Source organism: Sander lucioperca, chromosome 23 (assembly GCF_008315115.2).
Source record: "Sander lucioperca isolate FBNREF2018 chromosome 23, SLUC_FBN_1.2, whole genome shotgun sequence".
NCBI classification, from domain to species: domain Eukaryota; kingdom Metazoa; phylum Chordata; class Actinopteri; order Perciformes; family Percidae; genus Sander; species Sander lucioperca.
Genome location: NC_050195.1, coordinates 6,813,864 through 6,834,049, shown reverse-complemented (window position 1 = coordinate 6,834,049; position 20,186 = coordinate 6,813,864). Strand labels below are relative to the sequence as shown.

The 20,186-nt window shown below is 39.9% G+C and overlaps 1 protein-coding gene across 3 annotated transcripts in view; it reads left to right on the top strand.

Moving 5' to 3' along the window:
- Positions 1-20,186, top strand: part of LOC116062286 (cadherin-7) — a 158,256-nt gene that overhangs the window by 126,526 nt on the left and 11,544 nt on the right. For all 3 annotated transcript variants that reach the window (XM_035998244.1, XM_031316947.2, XM_035998245.1), the window contains 5 exons: positions 1,252-1,439; positions 3,186-3,439; positions 4,546-4,682; positions 7,155-7,276; positions 18,383-18,500. In XM_035998244.1, coding sequence (XP_035854137.1) covers positions 1,252-1,439; positions 3,186-3,439; positions 4,546-4,682; positions 7,155-7,276; positions 18,383-18,500 — 819 coding nt within the window. The remainder of the gene's footprint in view (positions 1-1,251; positions 1,440-3,185; positions 3,440-4,545; positions 4,683-7,154; positions 7,277-18,382; positions 18,501-20,186) is intronic.

Genomic DNA, 20,186 nt, shown 5'->3' with positions numbered 1-20,186 from the left:
TGTGCACCTCCCTGCTCTACTCTTCATCAGAGCTGGGGGCTGCTTCTACGTTGGATACCAGGATCAATCAGGCTCCGATTTTTGTTGTCAGCCTATTTCACAGGCTACAAATGGGTTCCAGGCCCAGCTTTAAGATTCAAAGGCATGCAGTGCTTCTCATGATAATCCGAAGCGCCGGCAATCGGTTTACGGCTGATAGTCCAGGCCCTGTCTGGCTGCTGCACTCACCACTGGACAGCCATGAAACAGAGTCAATTTGCAGTCCCCTGGGGGGAAGAAATGTTCAAGTTTTCACAACAAGTCATCAGTGCCATTTTAAGCCAGTACTGTCACTCTGAGAAAAAGGAGACATTGGAGGAGTTTGGGGTTTTGCTCCTGCTGTCGCACTTGCAGGGTCATGGGTCAGAATCGATAGACCATTATGGAGCATCAGAGATGATAGAGAGTCCAGCAGCTATAGCTAGTCTTTGGAGGAAACGGGGGAACAGAAGCCAAGGTTAGCTGCATGAGAGGACAGGCTGGGTGGGGGGAAAGATGTAGGTGCATGGGGCAAATCAGAGGGAGGAAAGCAATTCTTCGGTCTTTTAAAGAGCTGCTATTCCACGGCAAATTAAAAAGCCATTATAAAGATTACATGGCGGCAAACAATGTCAGGCAGATTAGCATTTAGACGGTGGCTGAGGGAGACACTGTGAGGAACACAGAAAGGTCTGGTAATGAGCTCTGCCATGGTGATTGTGGAGATTATGATTATGAATATGATTCCCTTCTTTATTCTTATAAGAGTACTTTAAATCTGAGGGGTCATACTAAAGCTCAGGGAACACAATGGAGAGTTTCAGAGTAATAGAATCTTCAAGTGGACATTTCATCCTGTGAAAGGTACCAAAGGGATCTAAGCATGACTCGACTGACGTTATTTTTTTATTAAATATATTCTTCCCTAAATATATTCTTCCAGCTGCAAAAATGTGACAACTGAAATTGGTCTTTGCTTTCTTAACTGTATATTTCACTTTTCTATTGCCTTCTCCACTGTCTATGCTGCAGTATGAAGTGAAAGTGGAGTGCTTTATTCCATGTGTGTCACTACTGCTGCCTGTCAGTGTTATGGAACATGAATTTATTGAGGAGCCACACAGCCGAATCAAAGCTGAAGGGGTATAAGAAAAGCTGAGCTGCTTGAAGGTGAGTTGGTGGTGAAATAAGCACATCCATTACCAGCATCCGCTCCTGTCCTTCCTCTTTCAGAGAACTATCAGTACACGGTTCTGGAGTCGCTGCCGGTGCAATCTGTGGTGGCCAGAGTCAAAGCGGCCGACGCTGATATAGGCTCCAACGCAGAGATGGACTACAGGATTATGGACAGCGACGGGCCTGGCATGTTCAACATAACAACAGATGAGAACACACAAGACGGGGTCATCATCCTTCTGAAGGTACTGCATATAAAAACTGATAAAAACAAAGACAGCCTCTGGTTTTGTCAGAAACTGAAACCTTTGTACCGTGACTTTCTGCCCATAAATGGGACTACATCCTCCCTCCTGAAAGTCAGTGAGACATAGGGTAAACATTTTCCAGCTGTTGGGTAAAACCCTGTACTTGAGCAGCTGGTGTGGCATTGAATATTGCTTGGAATATTGACTGAACTGGTGTGACTACTCCACATACAGTTACAGTGCAGCCCGACATAGCTGAATCCTCTGTGCCATAGAGCTCCATTGTTATCAAAAACACATCAATGAGCCACACTGTTCTACTTGGTGATGTGTTTCTTCATTACCATTAACCTGAGCACTGCAATATATTTTCATCCCACATACATTGTCATGCAGCTGTAAATATTTACTAAAGCACCAAATGTCTATTCACCTGCAGCTAAAAATAGTCTCCAACAAATGCACTATTTACTCCTGTTTGAGTAACATTTTTTAAGACCCAGAGTGCTCTGCTGTTTCAGGAGCTATCTTAGCGTTTATATTTAGAAATGAAGCTATATATTTATAAGTATATACAGTATTTAGTTGGAATGAATGGACATGCCACTGAGTGTACAGACATGGTGGGGGACTCAGAAATTATTAAGAGATAGAAACTAGCATTGTTGGTTTTGGTCTTTTCATGGGATTTGGCAGCAACAGAAATATAGAGTAACTCCAGCTTTGGACTTTTGTCTTTTTGGATGTGTAGTGTATTGGATAGTACACTCAGTGTGTAATGTAATGATACTATTTCACATGCTTGTTTACTGGAAAATATGAGGACAACTGCCTCTCCTAGTTTCCCTTTTCTTTCCCTCTTTACCCATCTCCCCCTGTTGTGAAATGTCCCCTGCATCTTTGGATTAAGTGATAATCACTAATGACAAATCAGCATTGATTATCTCCAGCACCTTTAATCGAAGTTAACATTCCATGGTCACTTAAAGGTTTACTTCCACAGCAACTCCAGACTTCACAACAAGGCAGTATAAGGATCACTGTAAGAATTGATGAAGGAAACACACTTTACCAGTTAAAATATACTCCTCTCACCATAGGAACCAAGATGCTATAAATAATGTCAGTGACATGCGCCTACATGAATAAAATAAAACATCTCAAGTTAAATGTGTAACAAAGCCACTTATTCATTTACCTCACTTTTGGATGCTCCAGTGCTCATGGCTCACACGTTACATTTCATGGTTTTAAGAGAGACTGGAAATGGGCTCCTCAGGCCACATGGATGTGACAGTTCATTGCTGCAGCTCTTTTGTGGTAGAGGGAGAGCCATTTTTGGACACTAGCAGCCTTGTCAGATGGACCAATTTGATCCTTTGTTTGTTTTGCACCAAACTCAGACAATTACAACATCGCAGAGAGTCACTGACAACGAAAGTGTCAAATCAATGTTCTCCCGCAGTATATTACATGTTGCAACGGGGAGTTCAATAAGCCAGACAAAAAGGTGAAATGTTTCAAAAGCGTTTTTTTAATTCCTTTTCATCATGTTGTGTGCCTTTCTTAATATCAATTGTATTGCTTTCACAGCACAAAGTAACCCTTGACTGACTAAGACATGTGGAATAGCCATAGCAGTTAAAATCAATTCCAAACAAAGAACTGAACATTTTCTGCCAACTCTCTTATTTTGACAACAAAATTGATCATCTCACATTTTGTGTATTCTGTCTCCTCCAGCCTTTAGACTTTGAAACAAAGAGCAGCTTCTTTTTGAGAATCGAGGCCACAAACAGGAATATTGACTCCAACTTCTTGAGCTTGGGCCCATTTAGCGACACGACATCAGTCAAGGTGATGGTGGAAGATGTTAACGAGCCACCCGTCTTTTCCACACCGCTGAGCAAGATGGTTGTTTCGGAAGACGCCAGAGTGGGCACATCAATCGGGAGAGTCTCTGCCCATGACCCAGACACCTCCAACAATGCCATCAGGTACTAACGATTTGCCCACATGCTATCTCATAAATCTCTTAGCCAAGTAACTCTTCCAGTCATAATTCGCTTCAATTCAGAAAATTTTATTTAAAAAAATAATTTCCCAGAGCTGTTTGTTAAAGAACATATGTGTTCTTAGAATCCCAAATAAAGCTCCCAAATCAGGTAAAGAAGAATAATGTGCTCATAATCCATTCAACTGATCCACATTATCTGCAAACACAGAATCCGTGGACCCCCTAAGGTCCCCCATGTGGCTGTCGTAAAGACAATGCCAGATGGTGAAAGGGGCAAGGAGTGCAACATTTGCAAAAGTGAAATGCCATCGTGAACGAGAGAAGGGCGTCCTGCTGGAGGGTCAAGGCTCAACACTTGTGTCATGGCATTTGTGACTCAAAACAAGGACTCATATTGCCAATCTGTGCAGTGTCACTCTCAAGATCCCAACCAATTATGCATAAATTGAATGAATATTGTATGGTATTCAGGCTTGGTCTGTTAGGACTGTTAGTAATCTTAATCAGAAAATCAAATTACTGCACCATTGTGCCTGTAAATTGCCTCTTTTTGCTCCTGACTGTTATCAGCGTCTGCAATATATTTCACTACATCTGTTAAAATTAAAATTATTGTGGAACTAATGCAGCCACAAGAGTCAAATTACATTGCAATAATACCCTTTGGATGTAGGCTAATTGAAGTTGTAATTTCCTCTAGAAATATGAGTTGCTGTGTATTGAAATGGTTTGATCAGTGTTGTGTGCTGAGGGACGAGCAGACAGACCTCAATTTGATCACAATTTAATATGGTTTTGTTTTACTCATGAATTTGTAAAGTACACACTTGTGTTAATTATTTGCACTTTTTAGATTGGAAAACATCTTATATGTTATATAAAGGTTTTTTTTCATTGATGATTGATTGAAGTTCTCTCTGTATCAACTGGAAATCTTCAGTGTGATTGCTGCACAGTTTGATAGAAGAAAAATATCATAATCTTTTCTCACAAGTAGAAGAAACACTAAAATGTCAAATCAATACCACTATCAAAAAGCAATTTTTCAAAAGTATGTTGGCTGTATGGTTGTGTATTTTTGTCCAGGTACTCCATTGACAGAAACACAGACTTGGAACGCTTCTTTAATGTGGACGCTCTCAGTGGTGTCATCAGCACAGCCAAGCCTCTGGACCGAGAGGCCAACTTGGTCCATAACCTCACTATCTTTGCCATTGAGAGCCGTAAGTTTACTTACAGCACACACCACCAGTCATGTACAATAAATGTACCAGTCAGAGTTGACCGTTCCCTAAAGCTCTGGTGGGTTTGTAGTAAGAGTGATACTCAGCATTTTAAGAGTTCAGAGGGGGTGGTGTCTTTTTTTAGCCTTGCCAAAACCAGAAACAGAGCAAAAGTGTGGGGAATGGTTCAAACAGTATGTTCATCTGCTTTAATGTAATCTACAATTGTTAGCATGTCCAGCTACTACACACAGTAGTAACCAAATGTTACTTCCAAGGCCAAGGAGCATTTCATAAGCTAACTACATTCATTTGTGGGGTTAGGCACGTTTATAAAAGCCCTGCTTAAAACTAGCATTTGCCCACTCATCCTGGATGTCCTGAGAGTTTAGAGTAACGTTAGCAGTTCCAGCAAGCCCAGCCAATGGTACATGAGATAAAGCTTTTGTTATGTTTCCCAAACACATTGGTTAATCCTCATCTTAAAAGCCTTTTTCTCTTGGAACGTTAAACGTGAAAACAAACTTTGAAAATGTGAATATGTCAGTAATGTAAGCTAAACAGCAAAACAGTTATGTTAAGATAAAATAACAGTCTGATTTTAACATACTTATAATACTAACGTTAGGACTAAGTAGCTCAACACTAATAAAGAGAAATGTTTCTTTGTATGTTTTCATGAATCACAAACTGGTGAAGATGTGAACCGTAGGCCAGGGATATGCAGATTTGGTTTTTTACCTTAATACTGAATCATGCATGTAGCCATCATGTACATATTTTAGATTCATTTTATAAGTTAAATACAAGCTGACAACAGTAAAAGTCATGATTTTTTAACCAACTAATGGAGTTAATGTTAGCTTAAATACCTAGCTAGCTACAGCTGATGAAATCTGCTAGCATCAGTTGTCATTTCAGCCTACAAAATTGCTGGCTAGAAATGAGTGGTTTGCTTTTTTCTACTTCTGTTTAAAATTGAGGACCCATTAAAAAATTACTAAGAATGTTGAGTGGTACAGTAAATCTGCCACCGGGGCATAGAGAATGATCAGTTTACTTGTTAGTGTCACTGTAAGAAATTATATGAAACCTGAGATCCTATCTGTCCTGTTATCCTCTCTATAATGTGCCATAGCCTTCTGTGCAGAGGGCAATACAGTTGTACGGATTGTTGTAGGGCTGTCGGTGAATGTTAATTCACGCACAGGACGGTCGTTTTGACCCCCATTTGTCCCTGAGCCGTGGGGACGAGATGCTGACTAAGGGTGGACGATCTCACCCACTGGTGAACTATGTTAATGTGATGTGAAGAAGTGCCGCCTGGGTTTTTGTTCATCTCTCAATGCTTGAAGGACACAAGTGTCTTTTTTTCCCCCAACCTTCGTATGATTCCATTGCCATCATGCAAACACAATGGACAACAATCATCAGCACACGATCCGCAGAGCGCTCTCGACAGCTGTGGCACATCAGTGTAAGTTAAAATAGACAACCAGCTTGTCAGCCTGGCAGTTCCTCTGCTTTTACATCTTCACAATCAACACTGAAAAAGGGTATTCATTTTTCTTCAAAACCTTTTTATCACTCTTTGCTTCAAAGATGTGTTTTTATTTACATCTAACAGCACACAGACGCACTATTTGGTTGATTCCCGCGTGTGAGCTCTTTCCTGATATAGCAACAAAGAGAAGGCAGCATATAATAATAGCCATATGAAATGTCACAACACTCCCTCACGCATGAGGTACTGGCTTTTGACACTTAGTGACACTCGGGCGCTGTTTCCAGCTAAAAACATCTTTGAGTTCACAGACTGGCTAGAAAATCCACTGCCCTGTACGCCTGATGATAGTATTTATAGTAAATAGGTTCTTTGTAACTGAAGAGTGTGCAGGGACTCTTCGGTTGAGGGATGTTGTGCATTTGAACTGCAGTCACTCACATTTCATCCACTCTGGCCAGACCACGGCAATGACAAGAAGCCTGTGGCCCGAGGCTTCGCACGTCCTTTCTATCACCATCAAATCAGCCGGCCAGAATGTCAGCGCGTCATCTCTGGCCGGGATGGCGGCGACGCCAGGCTAAATCATCATCTTGCACTCAGACGCAGCCATTCAGCCATCAGTGTGTGTCAGGCAGACAGAGGCGTGAAGCCCACAGTGCAAGATGGCTTGTCCGCAAACGCAGCCTTCCCCGACAACAAGCTGGCACCGAGTGTAATGACTTTGGCTGATCCACAGCAGAGTGGCTAAGGACGCCAGCTGTTGGAGGCACGCTGCATATTTCATTACAGCAGCACTTTTTTCCGTCCTCCTTTGTGATTAATTAAAACACATGAGAAAGATCAATATTCCATAAATTGGCCAACTAGATCACAGCAAAGTTAAAGCAGAATTTAAGTATTTAAAAGAAAGTTTGCTGAAAGCTCTGACATAAACAGGGACTCTCTTCCCTCTCTTTCTCTTTCAGAGGACCCAACCCAAATTGGAAAAGGCATCGCTCTCATCACAGTGCTGGACATAAATGATAATGCCCCGGTCTTTGCCATAGATTATGAAACCCTCCTCTGTGAGAACGCCATGCCAGGACAGGTAAGACCCAAGAACATCTCTGCAGTTGGTCTAGCTTTCCTTCCTTTTTCTCTCTCCATGCTCGCTTGAAGTTTGACTCACAAAGACAGCCTGCTGACTCTCAAAGCCATTAAAACTCTTTCTTGTTCCTCAAAACAAGTCCACTGTGCACATATCCACCTCTCAGCTCGAGGTCATTCTAGGGAAACAGCATCATTAGGAGGAGATACATCCTTAAGATCTAATAGCAAGTATTATAGGTGTTATCATTCATTAGAGATATAGTTACTCTCATTCCATACTGTCAAAGCAAACTAAATTAATGACAGTGCTTGACTCTGCCTGTGGTCTTAATCCACAATAATATCATGCCGTAATGTGATACCTCATGCTGGGATGGATTGGTGCTGCCGCAGTTTGACTTTTCGTTGTGAAGCTTTGTGTAATTAGATGATCACCACAGTAGGGCAGCAGGGCAGAAAATGCATCACAAAATCACCAACAGAGAGATTTGAGAGCTTGAAGATTTGGTGATTCGGGAAAAAAAGTTGTTAGCCATGCATCACATTTTTCCTGTGTTTAGCATTTGGCCTCATTGTTGCTAAGTGACTTGTGTGTCCGTGGCGGCGATTTGTCTGCTCTTGGCATTTGGAAAATACAATCAGAGGCGGAGGGTAAAGGAGGCATGTAGACCTGAATAAGTACAATTGATCAGAATGATGCATTATATTGGAAAATGGCTATTAGGCCCTTTTAAATATGCTATTTGCATTCATATTTCGGAGTTGTTTGTCACCGTGCTCATGGGAGGCTGAACAAAAATAGCGAATGACTTCATTTGCAAAAATGAATGAAATCGTGTGTGCATTTTTTCCGTGTGCATGATGCTTGACCACAATGTGCAGCCTTACAGGTGAAGCTTTTGTGGGTTGTTGCTGTGTTGTATTTTTTGTGTGTCTCTTATTTGTTTTGTTGACTTAAAATCATCAAAAAACTTAATGAAGTTGAGTACACACAATTCAACCTACCTTAAGGTATTTTGAGATGTTGCTGAATCTGAATCTAATTAATCAGTTTCAAGCCTTTTGGTACAGAGTTTTTGCTGCAATAAACATTGCCTCTACATTGCTTGCCATCATTATTGAAAAATGTGTTTCTACCACAGTTGAATGTCTGTTTTTGGTTAATGATGCTGCCACTTATCTTAAGATGAGTGTTGTTGCTCAGCAATATCACATTTAGAACAACCCTAGCAACCATCTATCACCCATCAATATATCCTGACTTTCAAATTCAACAGATAATTTGTAAATTTCTCCCCACTGGCGCCTGATAAATTATGGCACAGAGCCTATGACAATACTGAAACAAAGTAATTCCCCAACAATCAAACCGGCCCCCAGGACATAGCAACAGCCATGGCCCATGACAGCATCATCAGCAGGAAAAGGTACAGCAAATCTGTAATTACTCAGCTGAAGCAGACAGATTGCTTACTCAATGCCAGTGATAGCTGAGCTGTGAGGTCCCCCCTAGGTATAGCTAGGAGCTACACTGCTGTATGGCAAGGAGCTGTTGGTGACGGAGGCCTATGTCCTCATCCAACTGGCGAAGAGATGTGCTGCATTCAAATTCTGTCCATTAAGTCTTAAAGTGGCGCAGTCATAAAATGAGCTGCTATAGGTACGAACTAGTTTTGACATTCTTATAGTTTGTGTGTGTCTGGGGTTGTGTGTGGGAATGTTAATTAGCTAGTTAGTTATGTTGCTGGAAAAAAAAACGACACAAAATGACAACAAAAAGACTTTAGACAACTAAAAATAGACGGAAAACGACCACTAAGAGACACAAAACGACTTCAAATAACACAAAATGACCACAGAAACATAAGACGTCTAAAGAATAGATTCAAAATGACTACAAATTAACACAAAACTAGCACATAAAAACATAAAATGTCTAAACTAGATGCAAAATTACTACAATGAGACACAAAACAACCACATAGAAACGTAAAACGTCTAGAATAGATGCAAAACCACAACAAAAAGATGCAAAATGCAAAATGACTAAACTCAGATGCAAAACACTCACAAAGTACGCCAAAAAAAATGCTAATTTACTAAAAATAGACTCTTTGACACTATTGGAGTTTGGACAGGGTGGGGGGCATCCTACATGTCTGTGCCCAGGGGCCCATTGTCTCATATTCCGTCCATGAGTTAGTTAGTTAGTTAGTTAGTTAGTAAGGAACTTTGCTTGGATTCACCACACGTAACATAAAAACAAGAAGAAGATAATTGAAGATAGACATCCAGAACAGGGTTTTAAAGATAAATGTAATTCTGAAACATCATTATAAAATACAAACAAGCCCTGGGTACAAGATTTTATCCCTCTATGCTTCATCATCTACTTTACCCTTTTGTCAGAGTAAATGACTACAACAGACAAGAAGTGCTTTTTCACATTTTTATTTTTCACAAAATCCAATTTCTATTTAATCCCATTCAAATACAGCCTTCTGTTTGGGCAATACTGAAGTGCACCAGTGGGATTGCACCTTCAGACTGAATAATGAAGTCAGGCAAAATGGAAATTTCATGAGGAAATTTACACCCCAAAACAAATAAAGAGCAAAGGGAAGGAGAGAGGTTGACATTTGAACGCAAACCCAGTTTGAATTACAACTAGCTGTCGGCTGTCTGTTAGCAGACAGACTGGGTGGACTCGTAACCTGTCAGATGTGCGCTCCACCATCTCCCCGATTCCTAATTAATTGAAAATGCTCCTGTTGTGTACTGTATGTCCGGTTGGAGCAGCGAACAGTTGTCTGCTTCCCTGGAAAGCTTTGTTAAAAACCTTAGGCCGCCCACTAGCTGTCACGCCCATTGGCTTATTCACAGCTGCGACAAAGATGAAATAATAACAACTGCCAGTTGGGGACTGGGTTGACTCTGTGGCTCTGTAGCACAGATTAACAGGGAGTGCAGGGATGGAATAACCTGCCATTTTTCAGGCCTAATTAAGGCTGTCTCGTGGCACTGGTGCTCTCCAGAGATGCCACTTGTTACGGATCATCGGTGCGTCTGTCTTTTGCCATAATATTAATTGATATTATGATGGGGTGGAGGGGCCAGGGGGAGTGGGGATATTATGGGGGGGCACGTTGTACAATCACTTCAGTGTCCCCATTACATACATGAGTGGACTTGGCATTGTGCTGCTCCCCTGCCCCTCCCTGCACTCCTGCAGCATCCCTGAGGAGGGTCAGCATCCTCCAGAGATTCATGAATGTTGGGGTGGTCAAGAACGGGGGTTTTCAAACTGTGAGAGAGTTGAAAGGGGGGTTTGGAGGGAGAGGCGTGTGGAAAAGATAATGCGTGAGGTGAAACAGACGTTCTGCATATGTTCTAAAACAAAGGTTTTGCGTCGCAATATGCGTCAAACATCAAAATTAAACTTTTTCTCTGAGTCATAACTCTGTCAAATCTGAACACACATTCACGTCCATTGTGGAAGATTTTCCATTAATTAGCTTAGAAATCATAGAAAAAAGATGCTCCTTATAACTCCTGAATTTCCTGAGAATTGTTTTATTCAGTATCAAAATTATCCAGTGATAATTGTCTGTATATCCATGGGTAAATTCCAAACAGCAACTTTTGATAGCTAATTCAGCATGACTTTTAACGGTGCCATTTACTGTACCATTATTTCAAAAAATATAGGCTAAAGTTGTAGCCCATTGCAACACTATACTTCCTGTTTGCATTCCATAAATGAAGGAAGCCCATGGGAACTATTGTTCCGAAACTTAGTGAATGATTGTCCCTCAAATAAAACCAAGACAAAGAATAATTATAGAATCAAGAATAACCCCAGATCAAAACTGCTTTATTTACCACCTCTTAACTACTGCCTTAACTGTCAACATTAATCACACAAACAACAAGAAATATCTTCACACCTCCAGTCTTCATCCAAATTATCAGTTTACTATATGTGTTGCATCAAGGTGGGAGATGAAAACAGATATGTCAAGGTGCAAAGGGAAGTGGAAGACATCACCGTGTGGCAGCATACTGTCTGTTCTATAAAAAGACGGAACATGGAGAAAATTTAATATCAGATCTCACCAGGAGATCACTTTAGTCTCAGCAGTTTCGGCTTGTCAGGATCATGCCAACAAACGTGTTAAAACAAATCTCAGCAAATGATTCAGATAATCAATGTGAAATGAGAAAAGCGGCTTATAAAGAATGAAAAGAGATTCAAAGATGACATTTGTTGAATGGTACATATTGATTGCCATTACTTATTATTTGTGCGTTTGTGTATGTGATGAAAGCAGGGTGGGATGTGTGAACGGGTGCTGTTGATGCGTCAGTGTATAAAGTTACGCGTGACATATGTGGGTGATGTTTGGGGCGTCGATGTCATAGGAAGGGTGTAAAAAACCGCAGGACCACCTCTTCCTTCCTTCCAACACAACCCCCCGGTGACAGCTGTCTTGTCACTATGGCAACGAGTGGAACCTATTTGATGCAATGCTTATTTATACTCTTAGTTCAACTTTTCAACTGCCTGGCTTGATCTTACAGTACTTTATGACTCATCCGGGTGACTATCTGATCATTACACTTATAGACAATAAGACAATATAACACTTCTAACTAGACTCTAGATTTAATAGAAGTAAAGGAGTAGATTTTAAAATGCAGCGCAGTGTTTACTTTGCTGGTGTCACAGAGGGAAAAGCTTGTTATCTCTCAGATTTTTCACACACCAAAGCCTCTCAGTCTAGCCATGCTACATTAGCTAACATTTCTTTCCTCATTATAGAGGCCGCATTTCTAACTGTCTCCCCAGTTAGAATCGCACAGACACACCGCGCAGATGCTTTGTGTCATAGGTGCAATGAATTATGGTCATTGTGGTTACTAACATACTTCAGCTGTTTGGGAGAATTAAATCTTGATTGTTTGAACTGCACACCGGTGAGAACACACACATTTTAGTTGTCAGGATGTTATTTGTGGATATACAGAGTGAACATTTAGTATTTGGTCTGTGAAATTCCAGCTCACTCATCCAGGTGGTACGATGTCTGGAGAAATGTACATCCAAATTACTAGACTGAAGTAAAAAACAAAACAAAAAACAGATTCAGTATTTAGTTTGGAATTAAAGATAGCAGTGTTTTTTGACGATAGCTGAAGCTCATCAGTATAATACCCATGGGTGGATCAATGGAAGGGCCTAACGGGTCCCGGCCCAATGGCTTAGGGGGCCCCTAAGCCAGAGCCTCTGTGTTAAGTTGCTGTTATGAACTATGCAGTTCTTGTTTCATAGGGGGCCCATCTCTTGCAAAAATCAGGGGATGCCCTTTTTATTGCTGATATAATATTGTTTAGCCTATTATTGTAATTTTTTAAGCAAGAAAAGCTTGTGTTGGCTACAAATGTCCATTCCCATTAGATTAACAGAAACTGGTTGATAGAGGGCGGTGAATTTAGTTACTGTGCTTTTACGCGTTCGTGCCCAGGGGCCCATTGTCTCATAATCCGCCTGAAATAATACCTGAAGTTTCATACCAATACCTTAGAGTGGAGAATAAACAGAAACAGTCCTTAAAAAATATTTATTTTTCATTTAGCCAACTATGCTACTATGACACTGGTCATAGGTCAGGGAATTATTAATTATACAAAAACATGTTTGAGACACTAATTGAGGACTGCTTTTATTTAATAACTTTAACATTATAATCATGCTATTTTCAACAATTTATTGTTCTGGATTGAGACTTTGTTTTACCTCCAAGGCTGAAGTTGCTGCTCATTTCAGCAGCATTTCTTCATAGACACACTGAAACCTAAACTGTACATTAATTACCACTTGACAACTATTAATTTCTCCTCTGCTCCGATCGGCAACAGCTGTCTGCTCTTAGCGCATCAACCATCACGTTTCTCTCTCTCTCTCTCTCTCTCTCTCTCTCTCTCTCTACCATACACTACGCCAGTGGTTCTCAAACTTTTTGACATTAAGGACCCCCAAACTGACAGAAATTAGACCACGGACCCCCATTTGATTACATTTTGTCCCAGGGTCCCCACCTGATAGGATTTTTGCTTTTAGATGTTTTATTACAGAAAGTCTATGAAAGCCATGACCAAAACAGTCATACATTCTGTCATTGTGTTACTTATGGATGGAATTGAAGTGAAAATAAATGATTCCACTTTTTGCTGGGGACCCCCTGGAACCCCCTCAAGGACACCTGGGGGTCCCCAGATCCCACTTTAAGAACCATTGCACTACGCTACTCTTCTAACATATTCATCAAACTGTGTCAACACCCTCCAAATATAGGATTGAAACACCAGTTTTGAAACACGTATACAGAAAAATATGAACGTATACAGAAACTACGTATGTATTGAGAAAGTGGATCAGATGATTGATTGCGGAAGCAAAAACGTTACTGTGGCGCCAATCCATTTTGAAAGAGCAACGGCCAATGGGGAAACTCCAGCTCGACCAATGGTGTAACTTCATCACTGGCCCCCAATTTTCTGCGGTCCAGCCAAAAAGGTTTAGTCCTAAGCCCAAGCCGTGATAACCCTGATGACATCACTATGACGTCACAATTTTTTTAACAAGCTGAGCACCCTTCTCGTGACAAGTAAACTAAGTAAAAACAAAAGTTTAAAAATATTTGAAAAATTTGAACAACATGGAAAGGAAATATCACTCTTTGATTGTGAGTATGCAACCTGTGATGAGGGGTTGCAAGTTGACATTAGAGGTAGATCGATAAATCGGTCAGATCGATATTATCTTATTGCAGATATACCAGCATCAGTGTATATGTCGGCTGGTATCTAAGGGGGAAAAAAATACATACTTTGTCCACTACAAGTGGATTGTTCAACTGTAAAATGTCCCGCCTGATATGTATCTTGGTCACAATTTAAATAAAAAAAATAAAAAAAATCTGGTCATGTTAAAAAGAATAATATCGACACATACATAATTATCGGATTTTTAAAGCTATAGTGCGTAGTTTCTGACGGCCCCATGAGGAATTCTAAGTAATGACAACAAAACTGTCGGCGCATCCATTGGAAACAAGCCTTCCGTGACCGCGCACCCACCACCCCAAAGGTTTTTAACACACAGCATATATCTTTATATTAGTGCTGTCAGTTAAACGCGTTATTAACGCCGTTAACGCAAACCAATTTTAACGGCGTACATTTTTTTATCGTGAGATTAATGTTCTTTTTGGCATAGAAAACTTTGTAGTTTTTTTCACATGCTGTTGCAACAACTAGTAACGTTAGAAAAACTACAACACCACACCGGATCTAGCTAGACCGGAAACAAAACAACAGGCACGCCACACACACTTGTTTGGGCTTGCGAGCCGGCCGAAGAGTAGTAGGCTAACGTTTTGAGTGGATGGTGAGCGCGAGATGCCGAAATGGATCCCAATAAGATTCTGAAAGGAAAGTTTACTTTTAAAAAGTTGCCAAATGGTTCCATTGACAAGACCAAAGTGATCTGTGTGTTTTGTCGTTGAGAACTGCGCTATCATCGCAGCACGTCCAGTCTGAAATACCACTTGATGGCCAAGCACACAGCTGATGCCAATTCTCCGCCCCCTCGTCAAAGCCAGGCGACAAAAGCACAAAGCAAGCCGATCCACTTTTCCATGTTGATAAGAGCATTAAAATGAGAAAAAATAATTGGACAAAAAGAAATCTAGGGACATTTAGAATAGATAAAAATGTGTGATTAATTGCGAGTTAACTATGACATTAATGTGATTAATCACGATTAAATATTTTACTCGTTTGACAGCACTACTTTATATTTAAGATAAAAGTGAAACATGTAATGCCAGTCACTGCAAGTCAGAAATGTGTGTGCATGCCTCTGTTGTTTGCACATTCTCCTACTCCCCCTCGTCCTCCAAAGCGACCAACAGAGACACCTTTGTCCATTTATATCCATCAGTGATCTGCGTGCAGCTATGTGTAAACTCCAAAAACCTTTAATTCTGTGATTCAGAAGCCTCCTCATTCTTGCCTTCCACAGTCATCAGTCTGCCGCTGCCGTTAATGTCTTTCAGCGAGAATTTATGTCTACATCCATGCCTCTCTCCTTCTGTCTGCTACTCGAGCCATTAGAGAATTCCCCACCAATGGTTCTCGGGAACGCCTTGCATCAGAGCCACACTAATGAAAGGCATTATACATTACAAAGTGTTTGATTTAAGGATGATTTACAGTCCTTTTCCTCAGCAGAGGGGAATGAAACCCTTCCTAGAGATAAGCTCCGAATCCATCTGCAATATTCTAAGGACATCAAAGGGCTCAAATTGTGTATAGGATTCATCGGCGGTGTAAGAACCACAAGGAAAGGTTTCTATCAGATGTGAAATTTCCATAACAGAGTGAGAGGTATGTGAGTTATTGTGATCCCAGAATCAATAGCAGCTTTCATGATATGCAGCCGTGCATGCACACACTGCATGTGTAGGTGCTCAGAGGTTGTGTCACTGATGTGGTGCTTATACAAACATCACTTCTGTCTGTATATTCAGACAGATATGCCAAATGTTCTTGCACTAGAGCAGATAACCTCTTTGCATTTCTGCTCCGCATATACATTTCCCTTGCGCTGCAATGCCTAACAGTAAACAGAAAAAGCATACTTTGTCATTACTTTTGCTGATGAAGGAGAAACTATTTTAATTTAGTTAAGAAACAGAGTAAAATATTCATGATTTTCACCCAGCCTGCCAGTTTTAATAATTGGCAGGATGTGGTTTGCCACCTACACCAACCCCTAATACCTGACAGCTTGTAACCAGCAGCATTTAATCACAGCTGACAACTGATAATCCATTTCTCAGCACTGATGGATCATTGGTTTTTAGTTTTTTCTTCTTCTTCACCCCCCGTTTTTTTATTCTTTCATAATTTTGTTTTTGTCTCGATGTTTGACGCAGAGCTGTTTGGGGCTGTAAGATGAGATAATTTAATGTGAATTGCTTTTAAGAATCTCTTGGAACCCATCCACGGGTGTGAGTTGTCACAGGGTTGAGTTTCTAGATTGCCTACAAAGGATTCAGGAGACTTGATCTAAATTTATAAGGACACTGCTGCAGTAACTCTCACTTTGATGGCCGTCTTGGTGGCTATCATTTGTCGTCCATATGGCATGTTTGTGTGTGATATGCTCCTCCTGTACAGCATGTACCGAAGGAGATTTTTCTTTCTTTTTTCCTTCTAAGTGCTGCTGCACAGAAAAAATTAAAGCATAGTGGGGTTTTTTTGCTCAACAAAGATAATTGTATTTGCAGATACCATGTTTGTATGAATAAAAAAGCATTACAGTACATACTGGTAGGTGTAAATAAATTGGTTTATTTGGTAATAAGATTGAAGAATTATTTCCTGCATTATTTATAGTTGTCAACACTGGTCTATAAAAAAGGGAGGACGATTCTGTTTATTCCCTGGTTCAGAGGCAAAATAAAGTGGGCTGAAACAAATAGCATCCAATTGTTTTACTCACAGATATGAATGTTTTTCTTGCATCGCCTCAAGCAAGAGCAGTTATTAACATGAGTCATTTTCATACTTTTAATAATGAATGCCTGACTGCATAACATATGCATTCATTTTGAACAGTAACATTCAGAGGACTGACCTGACATTGAGTTTATTTATTATACGGTGGTCTATGCAGGCAGATACATGTGAATGTGATTTAGATATTAGACCAAGAAGAATATGTGTAACATGTATTACCCCTTTAATGGTCTTCTCAAGAGCACATTTTGACCTGTGATATTTTGTTGGAAAGTGAGTCAACCTAATAAAATATTCCTTGCACTTAGTTTAAGTATGTTAACATGTATGTAAAAATAATTATTCCCAGGGTACACCGCAGTTTTCAGAAAGAAAGAAATGTGCATTAATGGTGAAGGTAGCATTGCTACCAATTCTGTACAAAACTTGAAAATTGTCTAGGAACACAACGTTTTCTGATTATAAACTGTCAATATGACAAGTTTGTTATTTCATTATGTATTTGTTGTCTTTATAATATCATATTCATCAAATGGAAATACAGTCTCTACTGAGGTAAATATTTAGATTTCCCCCTTTCTGGTCTACATATCCCTGCCTCTGCTGAATTATTTTGATCCCTGGTGGGGACAAAATGTCGCACCCTGGTGATACTGATAACATTGATAATATAGTTTCAATAAAGCCAAATTTATCCACAAGTTGTGAATGTGCCTAAAGTGAAGTGTATAGGACTTACTTATAAGGGAACAAGCCAGCGATGGCTTATTGAAAATCATCAACCATCACCCAAAAAAAATATTTGTTTTTGTTTCAATATGACTATTATTGTTAAATGACTATTATTATTTTTTATTCTACTTAAAAAAAAAAACTTTGTTTCATTCTTTATTTCTTGGGTTTTACATATGGCTCCAAAAAAATAGATGTGTAACTGTAACAATAAAAGGACATTTCCACTGTTTGATAGAGGCTGATAATTTAAAAAAAAAATTGTGTGCCAGTTATTTTTTTTGTTTATTGCCCAAAGGAACTATGATAGCCATTGTTATTTTCCTGCATCAGACTGTTATTTGGCTAAATGTATGTTATAGATAGATGCTGGGACAGAGAGTAGTTGTCGCTAGACAATGATTTGTTCCAAAGAAATCACTTCCGAAAAGAAAACATTTCCCTAAGAGGTTGCCAAGCTCTTGCCAAATAAGCACTTACTGTACTTAAAGAGATAAATGACACAAAACCGCAGCCAAACATAAAAAAAAATCAGAATCAAGTTGATTTTCTCCAGTTCACTCACACTGTTGCTCGGCCTTTTAAGAAAGATTGATGCCTCCATGTAAATAAATCTAAGACAGAGTGAAAAGCGATGCAAATACAAGGCTTTCCTTAAGCTGATACCATAGTTCTTATAATGCATGCACACAATTTGCAGCTTCAGTTAACACCTAATCAGCCAGTGAGATCGGATGAACATCACCAAGGCAACTAATCTTAAATATCTTGTTGTTGTCCTCAGGTGATTCAGACCATCAGTGCAGTGGATAAGGACGAACCTCTGAGCGGTCACCGCTTTTATTTCGCCCTGGCTGCACCTGTTGCCGGCAACCTCAACTTCACCCTGCGAGATAACAAAGGTCTGTGTTATTCCTCAGAATTACCTGGTGTTACTGTTATTTTGTGATTATCTGTAGTTAAAATGTATTCTTTTTTTATCTGCAATTTTGTTTTTTAAAAGCACTGAATTCTGTTTTATCAAAAAAATACATTAGAAGATATTAAAAGTAAAATGTAAAATATTTTTTCTGCTGTCACTAATGTAAGTTGGCTTATCTGAATAATATATATTATATGAAGCTTTTCTGAGTTAGGCAAATCAAATTGATATCTTCCAAAATAACACTCCTTTTAGTGGACTTTTGCATACATTTATGCACCAAACGAGAACTGTGGATTTTGTCCCCCATCATTAAATTTAAACCTCAGTAAGGATGGGATCTTTAAATTGGCCAGTATCAACAGAAGGAATGTTTACGACTAGAAACCATGAAGATATTTGCTAAATATGACCAAAAAAAGTGTATTGAATTAGAATCACAGACTCCACCTTTAAATTTAAGTTGCTGCAGAAACCCTAGAGTCAGTCACCAATTTAAACTTAACTATTAAACGTCTACGTCCTTGTCAAAGTTCCATGTGTCAGATCAACCCGGTTGCATTCAGCTTATAAATTAAATAACTCCATTGAGAAAATTGCCAGGGGGCCATCGGAGTCTGTAAAGGGTGTTGGTCAAGTTAGGTACGGTCTATTTGCTGCCTACTTCCTTTGAATTGAGCCTGGCAGCAATGCAATTGACACTTTGGTCATTGCTCACTCTGGCTCTCTATACATGCCCTGCATCTGGACATAATTTCCTCTGCAATCTGACTCTGGAGAAGAAGTACAGAGTAACTGGTGCCCTGCAGCGTGCCTAGCCGTGCCAAATGAAACCATAATTCTGCCATGACAATGCCTTCGCTATTCTTTTTTTGTAATTGTTCATCAAAATTGAATGCAAAAACAAACTTCCTTCTGCAACTGGAGCACATATGAGATTTGTGCCACAATCCACCACAGCAGGGTCTCCATGTACTATATCACAGAATAACTTTAACCTTAACACACAGGCTGAAAACTGCCTTTGTACCATAATGATTTGCTTACCACCTACACGCAAAGCAGTGGGCGGATGAAGAAAAGGAGCTGCTCATGTAGGAAAACTTTGCACATAGCTTTGAAAACACATCAGAATTGTGCCCGACTCCATCATAAAAACGTGTAGAGCTGATACAGGTAAATGCCCTGCGTTGAGTGTTTTGTTTGAGCTCGGCTAAGGCTGCCATGTTACATCTCAGAGGTAGCAGCAGCAGCCACGTTGTGCCACAGTAGTTCATGTGAGTGCAGCCCTGTGTTACATGATGAACTGGATGTTTAATGGTAACCTCTAAGCAGATTAAGAGCAATTTGGCTGGAAGAGAGTTGAGAGTTTTGTTAAAGAAATGTTCTTTGTGAACATACGTTTACAGGGGTGTGATGGTAAGTAAAAGTCACAAGTTCGGTTTATACCCCGGTTTAGGAGTCATGGTTCGGTGCAAGATGAGTACAGCTGAAAAAACAAACAAATGCATTAAAAATAATACTAAATAAAATGTGTGCATTAGGAGGAGTGTTTCAGTTCCATCTTGGCTATATTTAAAGAATGAAAGAAAAATGTGCTCTGGTTTATTGTCATTTCTTTATTAGACCAATCACAATTTGTCATGGGCGGCGCTAAGCACCCGAC